Raw genomic sequence first — 26,795 nt, 5'->3', positions numbered from 1 at the left:
GTTGAGTTCAACGTGGTAGTCAACTGTGCTTCATGGCCAGGTGAGTTTAACATGGTAGTCAACTGTTAGTGCTTCATGGCCAGGTGAGTTCAATGTGGTAGTCCACTGTTTGTGCTTCATGACCAGGTGAGTTCAATATGGCAGTGGACATTTATGTACTCACTTCTTGGTTGCAGGTATGGCAGTTCAGAGTTGTGTTACCAACATGTGGTGCTGTTAGTGCGGATGTACCAGGACCTGTCCAAGGTCCCTCACTCCCACCTGGCCACCTCCAGGCTCTCCGCAGTGCTGCACCGGCTAGCCAAGTTCCTCGCCCAGCAGCATCAGGTAACTCCAGGGTTGAGACCAAGGATTTAGCTTGTCCTCAGGACCCAGCAGTTAATGGGTACCTGGTGGGATGATGGGAACAGGAATAGATAGATAGGGAAACCAAATTTGGTACATGTATGTGTTTTCAGGACATGAATGGCTTGATGGAGTTAGAAAACAGAAACCGAGTTATGATTCTTTACAGAGTTATGTCCCTTGTCATGCGTTTCTTGACTTAGTGTACATTATCCCCAATGGGACAGATTTTCTCAGTAACCGTTATAGACAGGGAAACCAAAGGTGATATGTGTTTTCAGGACCTGAATGTTGTGGTGGTGTTAAAAAAACAGGAGTGAGTGAGTTTAGTTTTACGCCACACTCAGCAATATTCCAGCTATATGGCAGGGATCAATAAATAATCGAGTCTGGACCAGACAATCCAGTGATCAACAGCATGAGCATCGATCTGCGCAGTTGGGAACCGATGACGTGTCAACCAAGTCAGCGAGCCTGACCACCCGATCCCGTTAGTCGCCTCTTACGACAAGCATAGTTGCCTTTTGTGGCAAGCATGGGTTGCTGAAGACCTATTCTACCCCGTAAAAAACAGGAACCAAATAGGAACAGAACAGTGTGGCGGGGGATTTTGATGACTGTGTCTTCTTTTTATTATTATTATGTTGTTATTGCAGTAAAACCTAAACTCAGTATCTCCTTTCGATTTCAGCAATCGCTACTAAAGGAATTCCCACCATCTGAAAATGTCCAGCTCTGGAGTGAGTTGCCTCTTGTTGCCATGACAACTAGCATGGCAAGAGACGTGATGGAGGAGTTGATTAAACATTGCACCAAGTCCATACACAATTGGATCAACACCTCTGAGAAGACAGTAGGACATCTAGACAGTTTGGTAGGTGGATTTACAGCGTATGCTAATTGATTCACAGTAGCAGTCTTTGAAAATGTCTTTAGTTTTGTTTAAAAATTGAGAGTTTAGTCAGTAAATCTGTTTTTGAAACAGTTGGTGAGGTCGTTGTCAGTTTCTCCCATGAAGTTCTGGGTTATAATTGGGCAACAGTGTGGTAAGAGGTAAATAAGGTAAATAAGTGGTCACTGACTTAGTTGATGCGAGTCATGGTATCCCAGGCGTTGGGGTAGCCTGGACCCAGGTTCGATTCCCAACATGGGTACAATGTGTGAAGCCCATTTCTGGTGTCCCCAGATAGCATTGGCGAACGTTGGCAATGTTGGCAAAACCATTGCCAACGTTGAGCCAACGTCTGAATGCTATCTGGGTCCCCATCCCTGATATTGTGGAATATTGCTAAATGCGGTATTAAACCATTCTCACTCACTCACTCACTCACTCACTCACTCACTCACTCACTCACTCATCGTATCCCAGTTGCAATGATCAATGCTCATGATGTCAATCGGTGGGCTGTCTTGTCTATACCGCTATCATACAGCTAGAATATTGCTCAGTGTAGCATTAAACAACAGACCAATATTATCAATTCTTGTCAATAATGCCTCAAAAGACAACTGAGCACATGGAACAATATGGCCAGACTGAATTAATAAAATGATAATGCAAGAACAAGATATGTGTATTGTCTATAAGTGGCTACCTCTCAGTGGTTTACTCACTGCGAATATCTTCAAAATTGCTAATGCAGTTTTAAGCAATTTTCACTGGCTCACTTTCACTCTCTGTGGTTAATCTATTGATAGTCACATAGTTATCTCCCTTTGACGATCTTTGCATGTTCCTTCTGTAGCAAATGATCATTAAATCAGACTGTGAAATTGTGCATATAGGTAGAACCTTGGATGTAAGTAATAACTAAGTGTAATGAAATATTTAGCTCACATAGGCTTCAAATTTGGGGAAAGAACCATGAAAAGATAGCCTACCTTTAGAATTCAGCACCAGAAACTTAACAAATTACATCACACTGCCTCACAAAACTGGCTGTTTGTCTCAGTAACACGTCACCTACGACAGAGACCATCCGCTCAGTCATGTTGCTGACTTCTGATGGCGAACTTAAGTAACTTTATTCTGTGTGTACTTGTTTTCCCAGGTTGTATGTGTGAAGTGCCTGGCCCACCTGTACAGCAGTCCCTCCCTGGTGGAGAAGTGTGTGACACCACAGCTCCAGTCTGTAGTTCTGGAGAAAGTCGCACACCTGTGGAGAACACTCGCTACAGCCTCATGGGATCCCAGTCCAGGCGTGGAATCTCTGCTAGCTGCCATGTACAGACTCAGTGCACAACTTGTGGCCTTCCTACCAACTCCGGACATACTCCAGGTACTTTGTCTCTATGCTGGTTTTGTTGGTTGTTTATAACAAAGTATTTTAAGCAGGGTTTTACGTGATGCGCAAATGTGCGTCCAGTACCCACAAATGTAGAGAAGGGACGTAGACAAACAATTCACTGCGATCTGAGGAACGCACAATATTATTCACTGTACCCACAACACATCTATGACTTTGCTAAGTGTTTGGCTGTTTCTTTCAGAGCAGTTCCGTACATCATTTCATCAATCAGTCCACATGATAAATGATTCATTCCAGGCTCTAAGGAAATTATCAAAATGTATGCCTTGTCTTGTTAGTTAATACTTACAACAAGACTTCCAGCATGTAACAAATGTTATATATGGGATTACACTTTCTTAGTAAAGTACAGATAATAGTATTCTTTTGGGTTGAGCCCCATCCGGGATTCGAACCCACACCCTGAGAGTCAGGCACCTAATTGCCAGCACACAAAGTCAGCGCCTAACCCGTGCAGCCACCACAGCTTCCACAAAAATGGAAGTCGGACAACTGGTAGTCTAGACTGCGGACTTTGTGTACACCTCTGATAAGTGTAAATTGGCACGGCCGAATGCTATGAATACACAATGCCATTTAAAAAGTCGTCAAATGTAACATATGTTATATTTGGGATTACACTTTCTTAGTCAAGAACAGATTCTAGTACTGTTTTGTACACAAAGTCTGCAGCTCTACATGTTTCTCTGTATCCTGGTTTTGGTTTCAGATACTGACAGTGACACAGAGGTTGTTGGTTCAACCATCTTCAGTGCTTCTGAGACTAGAAGTTGTGGGATTTCTACAGAACTGCGGAGCTGCTAAACTGGCACCATCATTTGAGGTATGCTTATGTTGGTACAGCTGATATTCATTTGATCGTCACCGTGACCAGAAGCATCTTTGTTGAATAACTCAGGTGGTATCTGACCCGTGAAGGTCCGGGTTAGAATTGATCCTCATCATCCCATGCTTGTAAGAGGCCACTAACGGGATCGGGTGGTCAGGCTCGCTGACTTGGTTGACACTTGTCAACGGTTCCCAGTTGCACAGATCGATGCTCATGCTGTTGATCACTGGATTGTCTGGTCCAAACTCGATTATTTACAGATTGGTGCCATATAGCTGGAATATTGCTGAGTGAGGCATAAAACTAAACTCACTCACTGACTCACTCAGATGGTATCTAGAGTTGGAATGATTTACTGATAACTTATAAACTTATAACCTTATACATGTATGTACAGATATTCACTGATCGAACACAGGCACCATGTATATATGGTGTATAGAGTGGTAAATCGTCTGCATTCTTGCTCATTAAATATCTTCTCTAAATTATTGTAATTACATCTGTGATCAACGTAAACAATATGGGGTAATATGAACGTCGCATTTCTAGCATCAACGTAAGTTTAGATCATGACATCCAGTTGAAGCTGATTAGTCAAGCCACATTCCACGATTGCATTGTGGGAATGTAAACATTGCGAACGTTACCGTGTCGCTGAAAACTTGTGAGTTCAATTGAGACATTTTAAACGTCGCAAAACATAAACGTAGTGTTTCCACCAGTTACGTTAGCTGCGTGAAGTAACTGAACACCAAGAAACGGGATGCTACGGAGCAGTTTATTGTAGGAGGCTGTACGAGGCGATGACGACTGACATGCATTGTGACCTCGCTTACATTGTGACGTAATGCAAAATTGTTCGAATACGAGGGGGCAGACTAGAATGGCATTACATTGTGACAAAATGCAAAAAGTGCACATTATCGTCTGATAAAGCCCTGTCGGCGCCTTTGATCTTTCACCAAAGCATCTTAGAAAGAGCATTAACCTGGAGAAAGGACGATTGATCCAAGGAGACTGACAATTAGTCACTGAAGTAAGACTATCGTATTTAGAAACATATCGAGGGGTAAGAACCAGAACCACTTATAACCACACAGGCACATTTCGACAAACAGCACTCAAATGTTTGGACAGTTATAAAAAAAATAATAAATTATTGTTTACTGTTTTGTGACAAGGTGACAGAGTATGCTGGTGCATTCATGTTACTATACAACCATAAATATAATCAGCCTAATTAAATAGGTATGACGAAAATAAACTTTAGCTTGTTCTGCGTGAATGTAAAACACTCGGGTTCTGTAAACATGAGAGCGAGAACCAGTTAAATTAGAAACACAGTGTATGGCAGTTAAGAATATGTTGAGAATATGTCTGTCCCCGAGTCAAGAACTGCTATCTTTAAACAGGGGATTGTGGCATAGTTTGCGGCACGATTTCCTGTGTCGCAGTTTCCACTAACTCGGGGAGCATTATCTTTGCCCCAACAATTGTATCAATGCGGAAGCCAACTAAAAGCAATGACCCCTGATCTCAAGATCACCCATATCATCACAGCCGCCAACCACTGCTTTTCCTCTAAGCCCTGTAACCATATCCTGCGGTAAAGCTGTTTAGGCAGTATCCCACATTCTCAGCTGGTGGTTGGAACCATTAACCAGCAGAAACTGCCTTCTGTTATTGAATGCATTTTACTTATAGCTCGCCTTAAATTGTGCTTGTGAGATTTTATCTTCACATGTTGTTATCACTGAAGACATCAGTAATTGCTTAAACCACCTTCAAGACTTTCTTTAGACTTTTCTGTTAGATGACAACAGCCGCCTCAATACTTTCAACATAGTTCCACAATGCATCATTACACGGTGTACTTTTTTATTGAAGAATAAAACCAATTACTATAAGACATTGTAAGTGTTTCAGTATTTTAACTATTTCAATATTATATTACATGTAAACAGAAATTCATAAACAGTATAGTTTCAAATTACTGAATAGAAGAAAATCAAGCACAGTCACAAACATACACATAATACTAACCACAGAAAAAGCTCGCTGCATATTAAGTCAAATTAGGGATAATGTAACGATCTGAGTAATAATTTAAGCGCTTTGGTATATATAAAGTATCTTACTCCGAGTAATTTTGATATCAAATATATCACCACGAGTTGATAAAGTAACAAATGTCCGAGGCTTGCCGATATTTTACTTTGATCAACGAAAGTGTTTATATATTTGATATCAGAAGACAACGAGGGTGAGATCTCTATTTATCATCAAAATCACTCTTCCTTGCTTTCAATTAAAGAATTGAATGTCAGTTTGTGTGTTTGCACTGAAAAATGAACGATGTCAAAGCGGTGTTCAAACTCGTGTGAAACGAGCGAAGTTTACTTGAGCGAAGTTCACGCTGCCGAAGTTTGAACAACGCTTTGACATCGCTCATTTTTCAGTGCAAACACACAAACTGACATTCAATTCTTATAATTTCGCAATTTGAAGTATACACATACCGCTTTCCACCCACTTGTAGATGATCATTGTTTAGTGTGTTTTAATACCTGTAAAATGTTGTAATGCCATTCGGTTCAAGAACGTCACGTATTGCAGCCATGTTTGTATACACAGCGATTTTTCTTTTACACATGTATCCCAACCCTTGAAGAAATAGTTCTCAAAGTATTTGATCTTTAAAATATAACAACAAATTCGTTATGAGGTTTGAAACTGCTTTAATAAGTATAATCAATAACAGTATCAAACAGAAACAAATATCAGAAGCAATAACAATACCATTTTAACAAACTGGCATTGTACCTTTTCACTTGTAAATACCGTGTTTGACCACGTAATAATACACTGACCGACTTGAGAGTTAAAGCGGCGTTAATAGGAAACAGATCTTGTTGTATTCTATTTATTTGTGATTGTTTATTGTGAAATTTGTTGAGCAGTTGTTAAACAGACCTCGGGCAGAAAAGCCGCCCGGATGAACCCGCTAAACTGGCGTAGACATTAAACTCCTGTGAAAAGGAACAATGTTCGGGCAATCCGTTTGGTAGTGACATTGCCAAACTTGGGGTGACTTGAAACTATTGGGGGTCCTTGAAACCCGAAGCTTAAAAACGTTCACACACGCATGAACGGTGTTTACACAAGTATGAACGATTAGAGGGGTTCAAGAGTAATGAGCCTTGAAATTTAGATCACATGACCGCTCTCTCAACCAACCGACGCTAGGGAATCTGTGTAAACTTGAAAGCACGAAAATTATTGAAAATGTACATCTCTGAACACAGTAGTGCCATTGAACTCGCGAGTGCAGCGATGTCATAGCAATGTGACGCCATCAAGTTCATGACGCCATATCATTGTCAGGGCATTGTGCAAAATTTACTCTCAAAAACGATATGTCCTAGGAGATATCGTCTGATCTCACACAAGCAATGTCTCCTGTGGAACACAGTTTTGGATGATAAAACTTAATAGAACTATGACACTAGACTATGACATAGATGAAGGCTAAAGACTTTTGATACTAAAAATTAAGTCTGTTATAAGTGAATCAAGATTACATCACACAGATTAGATAGAACACTGAATAATCAGATTAGGTATTTGATGACATAGATATGTCATGTTAGATATGTGACATGTTAAATATAATAATGAGTCGATTTCCTTTAAGTTAATGATTTGATGACGCCTCAAAATGTAAATGTCATTTTTGAATTGAGAATTAATATTGATATCCACCTCTTAACACTATTTCATACTCTTTAAACTTGTTAAATAACTTATAGGAAAAAGGTTTACATAACTATGTGGCCTGGTGGAAAAAAGTGATTTTGTGTGAAATATGTGTGCAAGTTAAATTTGCAAAATGAGGAAATATATAGCAGAACACTTTACAGTAAATGAGGAGTCAGGAAATAATACAACATAACATGCTCTTGGAAACATGGCATGCCATTTGAATGAAAGTGACTAAGAAATATATAAAACCCGACTATGACACTATGATTATTACACTATCCTCACCCATGTCCACAATCATATTATAACTTACACCATGTAATAGTACAAAGCAAATCGACTGTTGTTTCAGTGTCGTAGCTTTAGTCTGTATCGGTGTCTGTATCCTGCTCCAAGGCCAGGAAGGAGGAGGCATTCTACTTGTCAGCATCTGTCAGGAGTTCTTTGTAATAGTTGTGATACTCTCTGGGTATAATAATCTCGACCGACAGAGTGACATGAGATCTTTTTCTTGGCTGAGGAAATTGCTTGTTTTTCCGAAAGTACCTTCGGTCAGAGGTCCACAGATACTCAGAGGTCATCCCCGTGGCTGCCTGTAGACACTTTCAGTTCTCTCTGAATGGCTCATTGCTGTGCTCAGTCTTGAAGAAGATGCTTTCTGGGTTGCCTTTAATGTAGCGATCCAGCACATTGACAACCAGTCACTCTACCACCATCTGTATCAATTTTGGTGTTTTTCAGTCTACCATGGGCATATTCCCTAAAGTCCATCACATCGGTGAACTGTATTGGGATGACGTGATATAAGGGTCCTTTCTTCTGGCCATTCTTATAACAGTGTCCCACTGGCTTGGTACATAGATGCTAGTCTTCTTTGGCAAATTCAATGGTGAAATGAATTGCATCGCACTCCATCTGTGTGTGGCCTGGCTCTAGAAATTTGTGGTCAATTGTACTGATGTGTTCAATAGTGGTCACAGCATGCAATAGGGAGGCTGGCGACATACTGGTTTCTGTTCTGTCCTGAACAGGTATCTGAATACAGAACTACATGCTTGACGGTTGGTGGCAAAGCCTTCAGCTGAATTTGCAGGCATGATGCAACTTCACATGATCCCCTCTTGGCATCCACTTCCGACCATACAAAGCATGTGCCTCCTTTGTGGCTAAATCGTACACTGTAAAATTGTAACAGTTCAGTTTCCTCATGTAGAAAAGTTCACTGACAAGTGAGCATGGTGTATACATGGAGTAAAACTCTGAGTCTGATGAATCGAGTGCGGTTTTATCTGGATCATATTCTTCACCTGATCGATAATGCTGGGTCGCTGTCAGGGACCAGTCCTTTCCTACTCCTTAGTGTTGACAATAGTTCATTATCTGAACTGTCAAAGTCACTGTCACTATCCCTCAGAGATGATGTTCCTCCAGCCCATAACACTGTACTAATAAGTTTGTGGTAGCATCACTCTGTGCTGGTATGTCTATAGGCATCAGTATGTACTGGTATGTCTAGGCATTATGACTCTGTGCTGGTATGTCTATAGGCGCATGAGACTGTACTGGTATGTCTATAGGTGCATCTGTCTGTTCAGGTATGTCGATAGAAGCATCAGTCTGTTCTGGTATATATATATAGAAGCATCACTCTGGTCTGAGTATGTCTATAGGCTTAATAAGTCTGTACTGGTATGTCTATAGGCATCCATGTTCTGTTCTGGTATGTCTATAGGCGAATCACTCTGTTCTGGTATATCTATAGGTGCATCACCCTGTACTTGTATGTCTATAGGAGCATCACTCTGTTCTGGTACGTCTATAGGAGCATCAGACTGTACTTGTATATGTCTATAGGCGCATCAGTCTGTTCTGGAATGCGTCTATAAGCTTCTAATCAGACTGCCTTGTATGTCTATAGGGGCATCACTCTGTTCTGGTATGCGTCTATAGAGCATCAGACTGTACTTTGTATGTCTATAGGCGCATCAGTCTGTTCTGGTATGTCTATAAGCGAATCAGACTGCCTTGTATGTCTATAGGGCATCACTCTGTTCTGGTATGTCTATAGGTGCATCACCCTGTACTTGTATGTCTATAGGTGCATCATTCTGTTCTGGAGCATGTCTATAGGCGCATCAGACTGCACTTGTATGTCTACAGGGGCATCACTCTGTTCTGGTATGTCTATAGGTGCATCACCCTGCACTTGTATGTCTATAGGTGCATCATTCTGTTCTGGTATGTCTATAGGCGCATCAGACTGCACTTGTATGTCTATAGGTGCATCATTCATTCTGTGCTGGTATGTCTATAGAGCATCAGACTGCACTTGTATGTCTATAGGCATCAGACTGCACTTGTATGTCTATATGTGCATCACTCTTTACTATTGTGTCTGTAGCATCATTACTCTGTACAAGTATGTGTGCAGGAGCATCACTCTGTACTGGTATGTCTGCAGAGCATCACTCTCTACTGGTATGTCTGCAGGCGCATCACTCTGTACTGGTAATGCACACTGTTGTGGTAGACATCTGGCGTAGTATCTATCTTTCTTTGTAAATCAAGAGGCACATAACGCTGTATTGATACAAACTGGGTTTGATTATCCTCAGTGGTATGATCTGGTGCTGGTATATCCACTGACTCATCCTCTTCATCATTTGCGTCATACTGTATTGGCATATCCGATATAGTTTATCAGATTGTGCTGGGGTATCCAGCCACTCCCACATGGGTTTGGTTCATGTTGAATATAATCAGAATTGACTGACATATTAGTGGCAAGTGACCAACTTGTGGCTGTGGCAAAGTCAGATTGTAATAATTCATCTTCATCTCGGCCGGACCATAATTCAGACATCTTGCATAGACCTAAAACCAGAGTACTAAACTAAGGGACTGGCTAATATCACACACTGAATTTGATAACACTAACACTCAATAATCAAAGCAATTTAGTTTCAATTTAATTAGTGCTGGCAAATAACTATACAGACAGCCAATCTCGTAAGTGAAATACAAGTATATTACCACACTCATGTGTGTTATATTTAACAAGTACTTATTTTCTATTTACAGATATGACTTACCTGTAATGTCTTATGGGATGTTCGTACTGTAAATGTTCCTAATATAAACGCGACACTTTAGAAAATAGCTCCTCTCCCAAGGTTCAAAATAAACTAACCTTGGCTAGTGTGAAACAAACCCTGTAAACAGCTGGGAGAGGCGCTTATATATGGCCACAACAGAATAACAGAAATTAAGACCATCTGATCCCGAGAGAGGTCCTTATCAGCTGTAAGTCTAAAGAGCCAGAACATTCCTTCAGCATATCAGTTGTTTTAATCCAGTAAGGGAAATTCTTGATGGACACCACACAGTCTGCCAGAGGCGACTGCTGCCAGTTAAGGGTTTATGGCATGAGAATATCAAAGCGTGGCTACAGCAGTTGAGCAGGACTGGCGGTGTATATTAACATAGCATAACCTGGTCTATACCAAAAGGAGAGATAATTGATAAGTTGTTTGTACTCTAATGCATAACCACCTAATTAAGCCCCTGATTGCTATGGGCTTTTTATGAGTAACATATCAGTATGTGGAGTGCATTAATACCCTTACCTAAATTTGACAGAATTATTTACTTAAGGTGTTCTGGCACTAACCCCTCGATATATCTATGTATAATAATTCCTTAAGGAGCCAAGAATAATTCTCATTTTCAGCACAGACAGTCTAGACTTGCCCAATCATTCTAGTCTTGAGCTGGAGTCCTTTTTAATATATTCTCTGAGTCGGGGAGACTGACTAAATATCCATTGTGAATGATGACATATAAGTAATACTTCAGCTTGTATCTGCATCCCTGTCTGTTTTCCAGCAAAGCCAGGCCCTGCATAAACTGCCTGAAGTGTTTTGCGCTAGCCTGAAGGACCCACACTGTATTGTCCAGCACAGAGCACTACAGGCCTTCACTGGCTTTGCTGAGCAGACCGTACATGAGTCTGTTGTGCCTGAGTGTCTGGAGAGAGATGCCAGTCTACAGGACAGGGTGGTGGCCTTCTTGAATAAGGTGAATGTAATGTCTTTTCTGTGATTTAATTGTCAAAAGACATGAGGACTGAATGTCCCATGAACTTAAACTCTCATCTTTCTGGAAAATATTCGAAATTCCTGAACAATTTCATTAATGCATTACAATGACGACTGATGAAAGTAAAGTATTTCCTTGTGGAAGTCAGCCTAATTTAAGCTTGATGATACCAGGTGCCAAGTGCTCCTTGTGGCGGAAAGATGGACACAGTGCAGTATCTTCGGTCACAGCTACAGATGTTGAATTCATCAGAGGCATTGCCATGGAAACACGCTACAGAAGAAACATCGTTGCATGAGGTGAGTTTTTCTTAACTGTTGTCAGATGCCACTGATGAATTGTTATCGACTGAGACCTTTATCAGGCTATTTACAGCTCTTCTTTTACAATCTTCATCTCAAATCTTGAAACTGTTGTCAGATGCCACAGATGAATTGTTATCGACTGAGACCTTTATCAGGCTATTTACAGCTCTTCTTTTACAATCTTCATCTCAAATCTTGAAACTGTTGTCAGATGACACTGATGAATTGTTATCGACTGAGACCTTTATCAGGCTATTTACAGCTCTTCTTTTACAATCTTCATCTCAAATCTTGAAACTGTTGCCATGGTTACTATCAGTGGCTTAATGCCATTGTTCACAGCTGTTTTCAATTATGTCTATGGCAGTACTGGTAAGTCTATCATGTTTGCTCATGTCACGGGAACATTATTTTAAACTCTGCATCCAGGGATTTCTAAATATTTTATAGGAATTATTTTGATTTGTCAAACTGAAATAATCATGCACCACACTGCTAGAAAATAACAACACATGGATCATTTTCAGCCTTCCAGCAAAAGACCACGGATGGAAAGTGATGGACCTGATGAGGTAATTACATTAACATTCCATATTTTATATTATTACCTACGAGGGCGAAAATATCGGGGTTCATATTTTTCATACGATGCCTTAGGGCAAAATATCACTTTGTCATGGTGACGTGACGTCATGAACAATGCTATGACATGACATTTCTTCTGTGACGTTGCGTTCTATTTGCAGTGACCATGGGTAACCAGCCTATGTTTGCAAGTAGATTTGGGTTTATTTTCCTCATTTTTACAACTTCGGTAATAAACAGAATATTATATGAGTGCCCATATCCTCCTATGTTTACGACACGAGTGCCTACATATCGGTATATCCCTTGCTCTCGCTCGGGAAATACCAACATTTAGGCACTCGTGTCGTAAACATAGGATGACATGGGCACTCATATAATATCCTCTGTATAGAAAGTTGTAATTGTAGCTTAATGGTATATTTCTTGCTGTCCAATTCTATAAAACTCAATCATATGCATGAATTTGACATAAACGTATTTGTTCTGAAGTTTGTTCACAAATGTCCTATAATACCATGTTGTAGTGTTGGAACACATAGCATTTGACTAATTGTCAATCAAGGAATAGGTAGAGTTTTACACCGCCTTGGGAAAATGGGGGAATGATACAAAATATTTCGGATACACATGATATGTCATCAGATTCAATTTGGATTCTCCACATATGTGCAATGTGTGAAGGTCTAAACACCATACGGGTCAAAACACAACTCACTCACTCACTGTCATTTCAGGAAACACAGCGTCACAAAGTACTCCAGAGTTTACAATCGGCATGCACAGATGTGCAAAGTCTGCTTGGTGGATCCAAGCAGCCATCTTGGTTTGTGTCAGCAATCCAAAAGACAGCAGCTGAACTTACACAGTGTTTACAAAACAGCTGATGGAACTGAACTGAACATGACAGTCTGTCAAAAACAGTTAATTAAAACAGGCCTGTCTTTATGGCGAGAAAATATGCTATCATGCATTTTTGAACCTCATAAAGGATTCATGTTTTCAGGAAATGTTGAAGCTGTGTCGAGAATGGAATGTATCAGTACATGACAGTTATTTATGCATTGTTGATCCACTGTAAATATTGATTGGATAGACTCATATTGAGTGTCCATGTTATCACTTTGAAATTATACTGAACAGACAATTTTATCAGTCTCACTCATAAGAAGCACATAATCTCAATAAAATAAAATAAACATGAAAATATGTTTAAACAATTGATATTTGTTTGTATTTTGGGTGACATGATCCTGTGTCAAGTTATTTATAGGATGTTGTACCCGGAATATTGCTGACTGCAGTATTGAACAATATTCACTCACTCACTCACTCGAAGTTAACTATCTCTGATAGAACATCTTCCTGGGGAGCAGACGGTCAGTGATTCTGTCCCAATGCATCATACCAAAAGTGAGTGAGTTTAGTTTTACGCCGCACTCAGCAGTATTCCAGCTATATGGCGGAGGTCTGTAAATAATCAAGTCTGGACCAGACAGTCTAGTGATCAACAGCATGAGCATCGATATGCGCAATTGGGAACCGATAACACGTGTCAACCAAGTCAGCAAGCCTGACCACCTGATCCTGTTAGTCGCCTCTTACGACAAGCATGGGTTACTGACGATCAATATTCTAACCCGGTCATACCAAAAGACGTGAGTACTTTTTGTAGCAGTGCCGTTGTGCTTGGCATTAAAGACATTAAGTACTGGTTGGTTGGAGTCTGTGTACAGTAAACAATCACAGCGCCAGGATTTTCAGGGGACCAGTAAGGATCAAATCTACCTTTGTTTCCCACAAGAAACTGGTTTTCTGTATTTCACTTGAAGAATATTGGAAAACAGTAACAGTGCCAGGATCACTATTACAGGAGTCCAGCAAGGACCACATCCAACTCTGTTTTCCAGTCAGTCCTCCACAAGAAAGTGGTTGGCTGTATTTCATTTCATATTGGACAAATTAAACCATTCACTGAAATTATTGATTTATGAAAGATACATAAAATCATGGAATACATAATACATCAGCCTTAAATGTGTCACCAAATTTGTGCTACAAGCCCTGCCTGGAGATCTGGACATCTGGAGAACACATACATGACATACCGTATATTACCGTCTATAAGCCGAATTTTGAGGACCCAAAACATGTGGGGTCGTCTTATCTTTGAGATACAATTTCACGGAAATATTTTTTAGCTCGCCAGTGCTCTGCCAGGACGGTGTTACAGGTTACCGGTACATCTGCCAGGATGTTTGCCACGATTACAGCGTTTATGTTGTGAATGATGAATCAAATACATATTAACCTGTACGTTTTCAGGGTCAAGAATGTATTGATAACCTACTGCGCCATTACATTCAAGCCTTTTGATAAAATGCAATACTGTTAAGAACAATGGTAATGGCCAATTGACTTACACAACTCTAATCTTCTTGTCATCATGGTACTCCCACAATTATATTAATTAATAACTCTCCAATATGATGCGCAAACCGATTCTTTTTACATCTTGTTTCAGTGGCAACCATATGTGAAAACTTTGTTAACCCCATTGCTCCCTTATATATAATAATCTAATGAAATATGGTGGCTGGCTTATGCACTTTCACTCTGACTTAGTGGACACCAAATATATGCTTCAAAGGTTAAATAAGGGTCAAAATTTCTGATATTGCATAAAAAGATGAAAGTTCATGATGAATGAACATAGCTCTATCGTGTGAGGTTACTTGACCTTCAGTCAGGTGAGCAAACAGTTAGTCACTTGATACCTGTAAAGTGTAATCATGATGCAAGTAACAGGTACCGGTACATTTTTCGCATCAATTCCATTTGCTTTATTGAGGCTTCAGCTGTTGACTTGGGTTCCATCCTCAGGACACAGATCTTCCCTTTGTTAATGCTAGTCTATGACACTACATTTCTCTCAGACCAACATTTCAAGAATCTTTGCATTGGTTTGCTGTTTTATTAACATACAACTCATACAAACTGATTCCAAGTTTGTGAGCTTTGAGGTGAGGTGAAATTGGGTTTAACGTCATGCTTGAGAATATTTCGCTCATATGACGACGTGCATGCGTGTGTATGTGTATGTGCAGCTGCTTGTACTAGCCCAGACTTAAGCTGGTTTTATAGTGCTAGCCCATTGAGATACCATGCCGTAGTGAAGCATGAATACCCCACTCAGACACATTATACTGACTCCGAGCCGACCAGTCCTTGTTGTACCCATTAATGCCGAGCGCCAGGCAGTGAGCAACAAGTACCATATTTTAATGTCTTTTGGTATGACGCGGTCGGGGATCGAACACAAGGCCTTCCAGTCTCTGGGTGGACGCTCTAACCACTACACCATGGAGATGGTCTATGTGAACTTTGGAAAAAAATAGTAACAAGAAGTTTTTTTATAGAAAATTTATTAATCTTTCAACATTCTGAATATATGATGACAACACAATGATATGAACAATGATTCCATGAAGGCAATGATAAGATTGGGTCAAACACTCAAGGCACATATTTCTTGGAACACTTTTGTGCATTTGAAATACTGAACATCTCAAGCACATTCAAGAGCATTTGTGATTTTCTTTATTTTTTCTTTGAAGGAACACCTGAATGTTATGTGCATGACCCAATTTTATTTATCTCCTATTCCATTCCATTTGTCAAATACTGGATTTCTTGGGTAGTGTAAGCTATGACAGCTGATACTTTCATAAGATTCAGGTTTACACAAAAAAACATCTCAACAAAAGACACATCCAGAAAATACAACAAAAATGGTCTACATTATTTGTCCTCAACAGCTCCATACATTAAGGATTTCAGAAATATAATTATACAAAAGTTTGTTGTTTCATGCCACACTCAGCAATATTCTCACTACATATGGAGTTCTGTAAATATACTCATGCAAGTAATGCATGTCACCCCCCAGCCTATTAATAAAATTGAAGGGGGTGACAACCATTATTGGCAAGGGTATATAAGTCTGTACCAGATAATCCAGTGATTGACACCATGAGCATAGATTACCCAGTTAGAATATAATGACATGCATCCCCAAATCAGCAAGCCCAGCTATTTGATTCTGTCAGTCTCTTCCTGTGACGAGCATTGGTTGATGAAGTCCAATTCTAACCACAATAATGATACCCTTACAAGTATAGAATGCATTTTATATACAGTCTCTGGTCACTGTAGGCACCTGCATTACGAAAATTTCGTCTCTGATGGAACCAATACTATAGTTACACAGTGTTTTGAAAGGGTGTAAAAATCTGTTTCCTGCAGAGCAGCCAAAGGAAATATGGAATTTACAAGGGTCTTATAGTCCCATACACCTTTTCAAAACACTGTGTGATGAATTTATTGCCCCTAGATCTCTTTATTTAGCTTATCTTTAAAAACTAACTTTCAGTCTTCTAATTTTGAGCAGACTGATATCCGATATTCTTGTTAAAACCCTACAATAGTGTTTGATCATTTGCTTGTCATGACACTATTCACCTTTGCTACTATCCAATAGCTCTATGGTCTGTGACTTACTATGTATTACAAGCTGGGGATTTCAGAACATTAGGTGCAGGTGTCCCTTCACCCAATACAGCCATCTAAGAATTCCTCTAACACCATTTCGGAATAATGTAACAAATTATTGCGATTGAAGCAATAAGTAATTCCCAGAGTATGAATTAATGAATAATATGAGAGTCATGGTATATATCAACATGAATGAATCTGGAGACATGTAAGCAGTTGAATCAGATCTCGACTCTGAGAGTTCCAAGAATGAATGTGACACAATATACATAGGGGGAACCTCATGAAAAGATCTACATATTTATAGCCATTTATTTCTTGTAGAGATTTTCTTGGTTTATGTGCCAAGGGGTATAAGCAAATATACATAAAATTATAAATCTTCACAGTGTTGAACAAATCTTAGTGAACATGTTATGTGTAGTAATCCATTGCTGTCAAACATGAGTTTTATTTCAAAGAATTTCTTTATGAAATCCTACCTGGTAGCAATGTCAAATACTGATTTTACCAGATAATCATTTCGAAATATGATTGTTGTTTCATAATCTGAAGTAAATATTACATTGTATGAAACAACATTTGACTACTGGAAACAAATAGCGGATTACATGATGTAAGTATCAGATTATTTCCTGAATGTAGTAGATTACACTAAGCAAACAGTATATTCTTTGACACAAATATGAGATTATTAAAAGCAAACATTAGATTCTTTGACATGAGGATTAATCGAAGTAAAAATTCTTTGACACATATATAAGATTAGTGGAACCTTATGACATCAGAAAAGCAAGGTCTGTCTCAGAACATTGCGGTTGTTCTATTTTCTCATTGAGTGAGTGAGTTTGGATTTATGCCGCTTTTAGCAATATCATGGTGGGTGACACCAGAAATGGGCTGCACACACTGTACCCTATATTTTCTCATTGAAGAACCATACAATAATGCTTGTGAGTATCTGCTAGATCATATTACACTCTCTTCTTGAACATGCTGGACCTATACTATGGACGACATGTTAAGAAACACCAGATTCTTCCATAATCATAAAGGTCCTGAATGAAACACCTTGGCAAATCACTAACAATGATCAATATAATTTCACAAATAGAATTATATAAACTCAACATAAAATCTTATAAAACCTCTGGTACATATGACAAGTACAAGATTATAATGTTATGCAAAGTGACAGATAAAAATTAAAATGTTTGTAAACACTGAAAAATGACAAAAATATTTGTTATCGAACTTATTGTTTAGTAAAAACAGTTGACAAAATAAATCATATCGGCCGGCAACAAAAACAAAAATGTATAATTTGCCTTTCATGTTTTCAAACAATCATCATTACATTTGGAAAAATCATTACATGATAGGAAACCACATTGATGACGTAAGTCAACATATCTCAGAACAAGTCTATCATTCAATGAATGTTCTTGATTTGTGTTACAACAATAACCTCTTCATAATGTCCTCCAACCTTAAAGATCACGTTGTTGACAGATGCCATTGTCTAGGTAGCCTCTCTCCCAGCCCTGACAGAATCTATTAAGAAAGGAGTCCTACTCAAGTCCAAACTGATTAGGCAAGTCTAGATTGCCTCAGCTCTAACTGAAATAAAAAATTATTCTGACCTTCTTTTCGCAATATATTAACATATTTTTCAGATATATATTTCCAATTAACTATTTCTGGAACTAAAAATCAGTCTAGAGCTTGAGATCTTCAGCCCTGAGTGCAAAGTAGGAGACATTCCCACAAACTTGTAGGCTGATGTGCTATTCATGGAACACAAGCACTTAGTTGTCATCTAGGACACAGAAGACTTGTAACAGTACCCTATCTGGATAAAAAGGAACAGTGATATATTTCCTCATGCACCATACATACAATGTTAATATGACAAAGTATTCATGATAAATTGTACATCAGTGAGAGCAAAGCTCATGGGGTTATTCACATGTAAAGTTTACAATATTTAGCAATACTATTCACGTTCTATGTTAAACCACTGTTTCACACGTCATGATTCCAGTCAGTTCAGGGTAAAATCTGATCATCTGACAGTGTTAAATGTGACATCCAGAAAATCATCCTTTTTTCAATTTTAAAAATTATGTACTCAGTTTTATGAATACACTATTTCAGTATATAGTGAGGCATGTCATTTACCACTCTAAATAATCCCACATGCACAGGTAAGACAATAACAAACTTTGATACATTAAGTGTGAACCGTGATTTAAATCCAAAATGATAGTTTTCTGACATAGCAAAGGGGACATAACTCTTCACAGAAAATTGTGGTGCCTTACTTTGTCCCTGATATGCTGAGAGATATCTTCATTCTTTCATGCAACCTTTCAGTTTGAAATCCTCTAAGTAACCCTGTTGCAACAGCTAAATGCCACTAAAATGGAGCTGCAATTGATTGCCTGCTTAGACTGAGCCAATAGTGCTTGTGTTGCTACATCTAAAATAAATATCTTTTCTTGCTGCCCATACATAATTCTCCTGCAACAGCAAATATAAACATTCTTGGATAAACCATATACATAAAACATAATTGTACAGTGTTTGAAAGTAAGCATGAAAGTCATGGCGTCCTTGTCATAACCACTATGTTATATATGTTATGTATATTTACACCTTAATGTACACACACACACAACACTCACTCAAACACATATGCATGCACGTGCACGCATGTGCACACACACACACACTCACTCACTTCCTCACACACTCTCTCTCTCTCTCTCACACACACACACACACACACACACACACACACTTTTAAACACACACAATAGAACGTACAGGTACCATTGATTACTGTAACCATATTTGGAGGCTGAAACATATCAAGAAAACTTAGACCATAACAGCAAAATCCTGTTAACCAATAAGAACAAAACCCATTGTAAAATATTTCACGATTCTTAACTTGTTTTGTTTGGTATAAATGAATTTATCCAGAGATTGAGACTAGCAGAGTATCAATTTAGATAGCATTACCAAAACATAGACTTATTTCAAGCCAAAAAAATACAGGTTTTCTTGTTACTTCTAACATACCGGGGGATTTCTGCAGTTCTCAACTTGTCTATTGGAAGGGTTCAATACAAATAAGCCTTGGAATTGGAACTTGTTGGATTTGAGATTGAGATCTCGAGGACAAACTCTGAGTGGGGGCCTGGTCCTGTCTACAGGCAGTGATTGTTGCTGTGTTATGATACATAATACTTGAAAAGATAACAACCTTTGAATACACAATGCCAGTTAGAAGTGGTCACATGTAACACAAGTTATGTTTGGGATCACACTTTGTCAGTAAAGTACAGATTCTAGTACATATACTTTTGTTGGGTTGAGTCCCATCCGGGATTCGAACCCACATCCCCAGTCAGGCACGTAATCAGTACACAAGGTCAGTTGTCAAGCCAATCCACAGGAAGCCGCGGTGTGTAAATGGGTTAGACTTTGTGTGCTGGCAATTCGGTGCCTGACTCTGAGGGTGTGGGTTCGAATCCCAATGGGATTCAATCCAACAAAAGTACTAGCATCTGCACTTTACTGAGTGTAATCTCAAATATAACGTGTTATGTAACAACCTTTGCTGTGACACGATACAATCCAAACATCACTCACTTAGCAGGATGTCCTCCACAATGAGGACCTTCCACACATCTACAGCAGGGGTGGAAATAACTTTAAAATTGCTAGTGTACTCCGGTACAGTGGCACATGTAAAATCACTTGCCCTGATAATTTTTCCACTATACTGTCCGTTTTCTTGTTGATTTTTTAAATAAACAACATAATTAACACTGGAATATCAACTGGACACCGGTACAGTGTGATATACAAATTTGCTTGCCCGACAGAAAAAACACTGGACTCGGGCATCGGGCAATGGGTTATTTCCACCCCTGTACAGACTATAACCGTTGTAGGTATAATATATGATATCTGATCCTATGTACAGAAAACAGGGTCGTGATCTAAAAGACATTCCTAGCACTACGTCATTCGTGAGTGAGTTTTACGCCGCTTTTAGCAATATTCCAGCATTATCACGGCGGGAGACACTAGAAATGGGCTTCACACATTGTGCCCATGTGGGGAATCGAACTCGGGCCTTCGGCGTGACGAGCGAACGCTTTAACCACTAGGCTACCCCACCGCCCCACGTCATTCGTAAGCCCATGATAAAATATACAGTTACGATAGGTCCTAACAGTACGAACACTTCGTAGATCGAGACCCAGATCCATGCTAGATAGTGAAATACAACAATAACTTATTTATATTAAACAAGGAGGCTACTAATTTTCTTTACGACGCTAGCGACCTATATCAACTACAGGAATGTTACTTTCAACACAATCATTGGTCGGGGAAAGGGACTGGTTGCTGTCTTGTCTCAGTGATGTCTCACGTATATAAAGGGAGAGGGTTGAGACATATTGTTTCAGGTTTCGCACAAAGTGCTACTGCTACCTTAAATAGTTACATTTAAAGTAAATGTAACTGTCAAGATAATTTTGTGGAAAATAATCATGTTTACTTTCCTTACAAACATACTTCTCCATTTTGACATGTGATCTCTTATATCTGTGGAACAAATAACAGATATGCCATGGAAGACATATTTAAATGAGACAGGTCAGGTCAACTGGCGTCGGCTATAAGGCCTCAAGAGTTGTTACATGAGTTATAGTCTGTTTGCAGTGAAATCGTAGCGATGAATTTCACTTTAAACAAAAAAGTAAATCAAATTAAGTGAAATTAAGATTGTGAATCCTCATAATTTTACCTTGCCAAATGAACATTTAAATCTCAGAATTTTATTCAACTTAGGATAAAAGTTGTTTAACAAACGATCATAGATTCAAATCGCTATTATTGGTTTGTATTACAACAGGGTAAGCGCAGTAGATGGAACAGTGAAACAAATGCATGTGCAGTACGTGATGAGTGTTAACTTAGAGCAGCCCTACTTGTTCTCGGTGTTTCATCTAATGTGCTTAATGATATGATGAGCCGCCTTTAATCATAAGATTTGACGGCCTTTAATAGTGAGAAACACTACTGACTTGTCTGATGTCTGCATATTGGCTGTACGTTGTACATATTGTCGGGTTAGACCGTCTCAGGGGAATATCTTTCATGTAGTGTTTTCAAGGGTCAAGATGGCATCCGCCTCTCTCTGGTTTCGGCCAGTACCCAGTAATACACAGTAACGTCACACAGGGACACAGGACAACACTAGCAGCAGCACATTTACTGTGTCGTAATGAAGCAATATGGAAGACGGCGACATCTCCATGAACATCCTCCAGGATCAACACCAAGACAACACGTTGGGCACAAACAGGAAAGTCATTGGTCATATCATCACTCACAAAAAAGGAAAAAAAAATACGGAAATATGTTAACTGGGTGTAGCCAGTTTAATGAGCGCTGACAATAATCGTTCTGGTAGTAGTGTTATTTGTCGTAAAGTGTACTCTCCCCTGTTGTATTCCCAGTCAAGGCCAAACACGTTAAACTATGGCCGTTTAAACACAAGTTTCATTGCATTGAGAATCTACAGACATGATACCATATATGATACACTTATGTACATGTAATAATTCACATTCTAATTGTGTTCAGGGCACTGTTTTACAAAGCAATCATAGTGCTACGACTTTCCTTACTCCTATGCAATAACATAGACTTACGACCATCGAAGACCTACGATTCACTTCATGAAACACGTCCCAGATATACATTGCATTGAGAATCAACAGAAATGATACCATTTATGATACACTTATACACGTAATAATTCATATTCTAATTGTGTTCAGGGCACCGTTTTACAAAGCGATCGTAGTGCTACGACTATCCTAACTCCTATGCAATAACATAGACTTACGACCATCGAAGACCTACGATCACTTTGTGTTATCTTCACTCCCTGTGTTATCTTACTTGTGTTATCTTCACTCCCTGTGTTATCTTACTTGTGTTATCTTCACTCCGTGTTATCTTTGCTGTGTTATCTTCGCTCCCTGTGTTATCTTTGCTCCCTGTGTTATCTTCACTCCCTGTGTTATCTTTGCTGTGTTATCTGTGTTATCTTTGCTCCTGTGTTATCTTTCCCTGTGTTATCTTCCTGTGTTATCTTACTTGTGTTATCTTCTTTGCTCCCTGTGTTATCTTACTTGTGTTATCTTCGCTCCCTGTGTTATCTTTGCTCCCTGTGTTATCTTCACTCCCTGTGTTATCTTACTTGTGTTATCTTCACTCCCTGTGTTATCTTCGCTCCCTGTGTTATCTTTGCTCCCTGTGTTATCTTCACTCCCTGTGTTATCTTTGCTGTGTTATCTTTACTCCCTGTGTTATCTTACTTGTGTTATCTTCGCTCCCTGTGTTATCTTCAGCCCCTGTGCTCCCTGTGTTATCTTACTTGTGTCATCTTCACTCCCTGTGTTATCTTACTTGTGTTATCTTCACTCCCTGTGTTATCTTACTTGTGTTATCTTCACTCCCTGTGTTATCTCCCTGTGTTATCTTCACCCTGTGTTATCTTACTTGTGTTATCTTCGCTCCCTGTGTTATCTTTGCTCCCTGTGTTATCTTCACTCCCTGTGTTATCTTACTTGTGTTATCTTCACTCCCTGTGTTATCTTACTTGTGTTATCTTCACTCCCTGTGTTATCTTCGCTCCCCTGTGTTATCTTACTTGTGTTATCTTCACTCCCTGTGTTATCTTCGCTCCCTGTGTTATCTTACTTGTGTTATCTTCACTCCCTGTGTTATCTTCGCTCCGTGTTATCTTACTTGTGTTATCTTCACTCCCTGTGTTATCTTCGCTCCCTGTGTTATCTTCGCTCCCTGTGTTATCTTACTTGTGTTATCTTCACTCCCTGTGTTATCTTGCTCCCTGTGTTATTATCTTACTTGTGTTATCTTCACTCCCTGTGTTATCTTACTTGTGTTATCTTCGCTCCCTGTGTTATCTTACTTGTGTTATCTTCACTCCCTGTGTTATCTTACTTGTGTTATCTTCACTCCCTGTGTTATCTTACTTGTGTTATCTTCACTCCCTGTGTTATCTTCGCTCCCTGTGTTAACTTACTTGTGTTATCTTCACTCCCTGTGTTATCTTCGCTCCCTGTGTTATCTTACTTGTGTTATCTTCACTCCCTGTGTTATCTTCGCTCCCTGTGTTATCCTCACTCCCTGTGTTATCTTCGCTCCCTGTGTTATCTTACTTGTGTTATCTTCACTCCCTGTGTTATCTTCGCTCCCTGTGTTATCTTACTTGTGTTATCTTCACTCCCTGTGTTATCTTACTTGTGTTATCTTCACTCCCTGTGTTATCTTACTTGTGTTATCTTCACTCCCTGTGTTATCTTCCTTGTGTTATCTTCCCTGTTTTATCTAGGTAGTAATTAACTGATACAAAAAGACACATCACAATAAAAGAGTTAACCAACATTAGAGAGTACAAATTGAAGGACTTAAAATCAAACTTTCTGGGATTGGTATTTGGCCTGAGAATCTTCCCTCTATAAGAAAGGGTGGTCAGATATCGAGACAAGATGTATTGAAACTTAAACCTCCACCTCTCAAACTACTTTTTGGTCCTTCTGTCAAATGCGACCAGAAAACAAGTAATTTTATGTGGGTGAGCAGTGTCTTTTGTGGTCTTGATGAAATAATGGGGGACGTATTATTAGAGACATTTGAGACGCTGGTAGGAACTAAAACGCTCCTCACATACAGCTGCATGGTAAAGAAAAATTGATGCAATTTTCAGATTCTCATTATCTTGAGAGAGACACACAAATATGAAACAATATAACCCACATCAAATTGTTGAGGTGATTGTAAAACATCTGGACATGGTACGTGTCTAATCTACTCATGTATAAACAACAAAAATTTTAACTTTCATGATCTGAATTGTACAGGACAAAAACCGTCGCAGTCATTTTTGTCATCACAGTCTACATCGACTAATATCCTCTTCTGTCATTACTTCCGCTGTGTTGGGACAGGCAATGCTGTCACTGTCACCTGTGTTCTTCAACCAGCATGTCTGACATCAAGATATGTTTCACCTGAGTAGATCACAACCCCTTCATCTTGGGCATGAGCGGGGTCCTCTCCTCATCCTCGTCAACCCACAGTCGAGTGTCTTTCTTGGATCTGTGGGGTCAGACAAACGAGGTCAAATGTTTCAGCTAAAATGAGGCTGTACTGAAATGAACACGGACATCACTGTTTAAAGTTTGATACAGAATATCCCGCCAGAAATCAAGCTAAAGGAGAACAGGGACTGTCACTAGGGCTGTGCAATATAACCGGTTTACCGGTTCAGACATGAAAACGATACGTATTGCGATACGCTGATCGAAAACCGGTATTTTGACATGCATTCGGAAAACTTCGGATATTTCCGTTTTTTTAATTGTTCTTTTCCCTGTTTCATTAGTGCCAAATGTTACTTACATTTTTATTTTGTCATGATTAAAAGTTTTTATAAAAGGTTAATCAATCATAGTGATTTTGTTGTGTTTTTTCTTTATAATCAAGCATTAACTCCATTATAAGTAGTTTTTGTTAAATAAAATAATCCTTGCAATATATTGCAATACATATCGCAATATACGCTTCCGCATCGCAATATATCGCAATATGAACATTCTCTGCAATACCCACCCCTAACTGTCACTGAATTAGTAATCGCAGGTACTGTAGCTCACCTGAAAAATGTTTATGTAATGCCCAATGTAAGATCAGAATCTGTAATCTATTACATCTTTAACAGATATATTGAAAAAATGAAACGTGGCAGAAATACTGGCACAAGAACAACTTCTTTGAGAGGTATTGTAGAAGTTGGAGCAGTGAGGAAGGATAATAATATATGGATGAACAAGTTCTTTACTGCAGTTATGGCCTCACATCACTCCTCTCTAATAAAGAAGTTGTTTATCCATATATTGTTGTCCTTCCTTTCTGGATAAGAAAATCAATCGCGTTATTGTAAGTAAGCTGGATATAGGGAACATTAAATCCACGAAGTCAAATCTCACTATACAGTAGTAAGTATGAGTAAATGAAGAATGTTGTTTTATGCATTTTCAGCCATAGTCAGATTACGCATGGAGACTATAAGAAGCAATGCTTAGCCAGGGAAAACTGGTCGACAGCATGAACAAACATGCATGTCATCAGCACAGTATGACAACGCGATGATCCAGACAACCATGTGAACAAATTGTAACTGCCAGGTCCTCATTAGTCAAATCATACATCAAGCATGTGATACGGACTATACTTCCCTAGACACAGCACCGTTATATCTTATTCCCGACTTCAGCAGATGCTACTTACTTGTGAACGGAAAGTTTAAAACGTGTGTAATCTGATGACATAGTAGAGAAGCATTAAGTTAGTAAAAGCACCTGTTGGCAAGAAGTTTTCCTCGTTTCTCATACCGCCTAGAGTCGGCACCGTAGAGCTCATCCATCATCTCCACGATCTGTGTCTCATTGCTTGAGTCGATTGGTCCGATCGAGATGTCTCTAACCGCTCGGAACTGACCACAATTGTTGAGATGCTCGTTCTCCAGACGGAAGAAATTCCACACAAACCGCCTGCATGAAGATTATCAATAATAAGATATTGTAGAAATAGTACATAATGAAAAATCTTATAAAAAGTGATCCATGATTGAATGTTTTGTGTTTTCAGCTTTCAATACAAAATATTTATCTATCTTTGCTAATGTATTCTTTTTATACCTGGTTTGGACATAAACACTTACTGTAAAGTCACTTACCGCTTTTCCTGCTTACGGTTATTTACTTCAAATAATTTACTTAAAAAGTAATTATACTTTAAATCATCAAATTAATGCATCTCAAAATATATTTGAGAATCAATCTCTGAACATGTGTCATGAAATTCTTGAATTTGAATCATTTGAAT

At 39.0% G+C, this 26,795-nt stretch overlaps 2 protein-coding genes and 1 long non-coding RNA gene across 6 annotated transcripts in view; 1 reads left to right on the top strand and 2 right to left on the bottom strand.

Annotated features, from left to right (window-relative positions):
- Nucleotides 1-13,458, top strand: part of LOC124285750 (uncharacterized protein C1orf112-like) — a 43,389-nt gene extending 29,931 nt beyond the window's left edge. Inside the window, 8 exon segments of the mRNA XM_046722023.1 lie at nt 177-327; nt 1,037-1,219; nt 2,397-2,624; nt 3,364-3,477; nt 11,134-11,325; nt 11,520-11,645; nt 12,179-12,223; nt 12,974-13,458. Of these exon segments, the coding sequence (XP_046577979.1) occupies nt 177-327; nt 1,037-1,219; nt 2,397-2,624; nt 3,364-3,477; nt 11,134-11,325; nt 11,520-11,645; nt 12,179-12,223; nt 12,974-13,123 (1,189 nt within the window). The 3' untranslated portion in view covers nt 13,124-13,458.
- Nucleotides 13,459-21,732: 8,274 nt separating this feature from the next.
- Nucleotides 21,733-23,414, bottom strand: LOC124285753. 4 transcript variants are annotated; one of them, XR_006900881.1, is made up of 4 exons: nt 23,385-23,414; nt 23,260-23,337; nt 22,980-23,214; nt 21,733-22,893 (listed from the first exon to the last, which is right to left on the bottom strand). It is a non-coding gene; the product is annotated as an uncharacterized LOC124285753 (long non-coding RNA). The 4 variants fall into 4 exon arrangements; XR_006900880.1 differs by having other exon boundaries at nt 23,260-23,354; nt 23,385-23,407; XR_006900882.1 differs by having other exon boundaries at nt 23,260-23,322; nt 23,370-23,405.
- A 339-nt stretch (nt 23,415-23,753) lies between these two features.
- The window catches only part of LOC124285752 (xenotropic and polytropic retrovirus receptor 1-like), a 29,948-nt gene continuing 26,906 nt past the window's right edge, over nt 23,754-26,795 (bottom strand). Inside the window, 2 exon segments of the mRNA XM_046722024.1 lie at nt 23,754-25,007; nt 26,270-26,461. Of these exon segments, the coding sequence (XP_046577980.1) occupies nt 24,929-25,007; nt 26,270-26,461 (271 nt within the window). The 3' untranslated portion in view covers nt 23,754-24,928.

This window comes from Haliotis rubra, unplaced genomic scaffold (genome assembly GCF_003918875.1).
Source record: "Haliotis rubra isolate DU_JTF1 unplaced genomic scaffold, ASM391887v1 Scf369, whole genome shotgun sequence".
In the NCBI taxonomy this organism is placed as follows: domain Eukaryota; kingdom Metazoa; phylum Mollusca; class Gastropoda; order Lepetellida; family Haliotidae; genus Haliotis; species Haliotis rubra.
The sequence above is the reverse complement of the archived record's forward strand: the minus strand, read 5'-3'. Positions and strand labels throughout refer to the sequence as shown.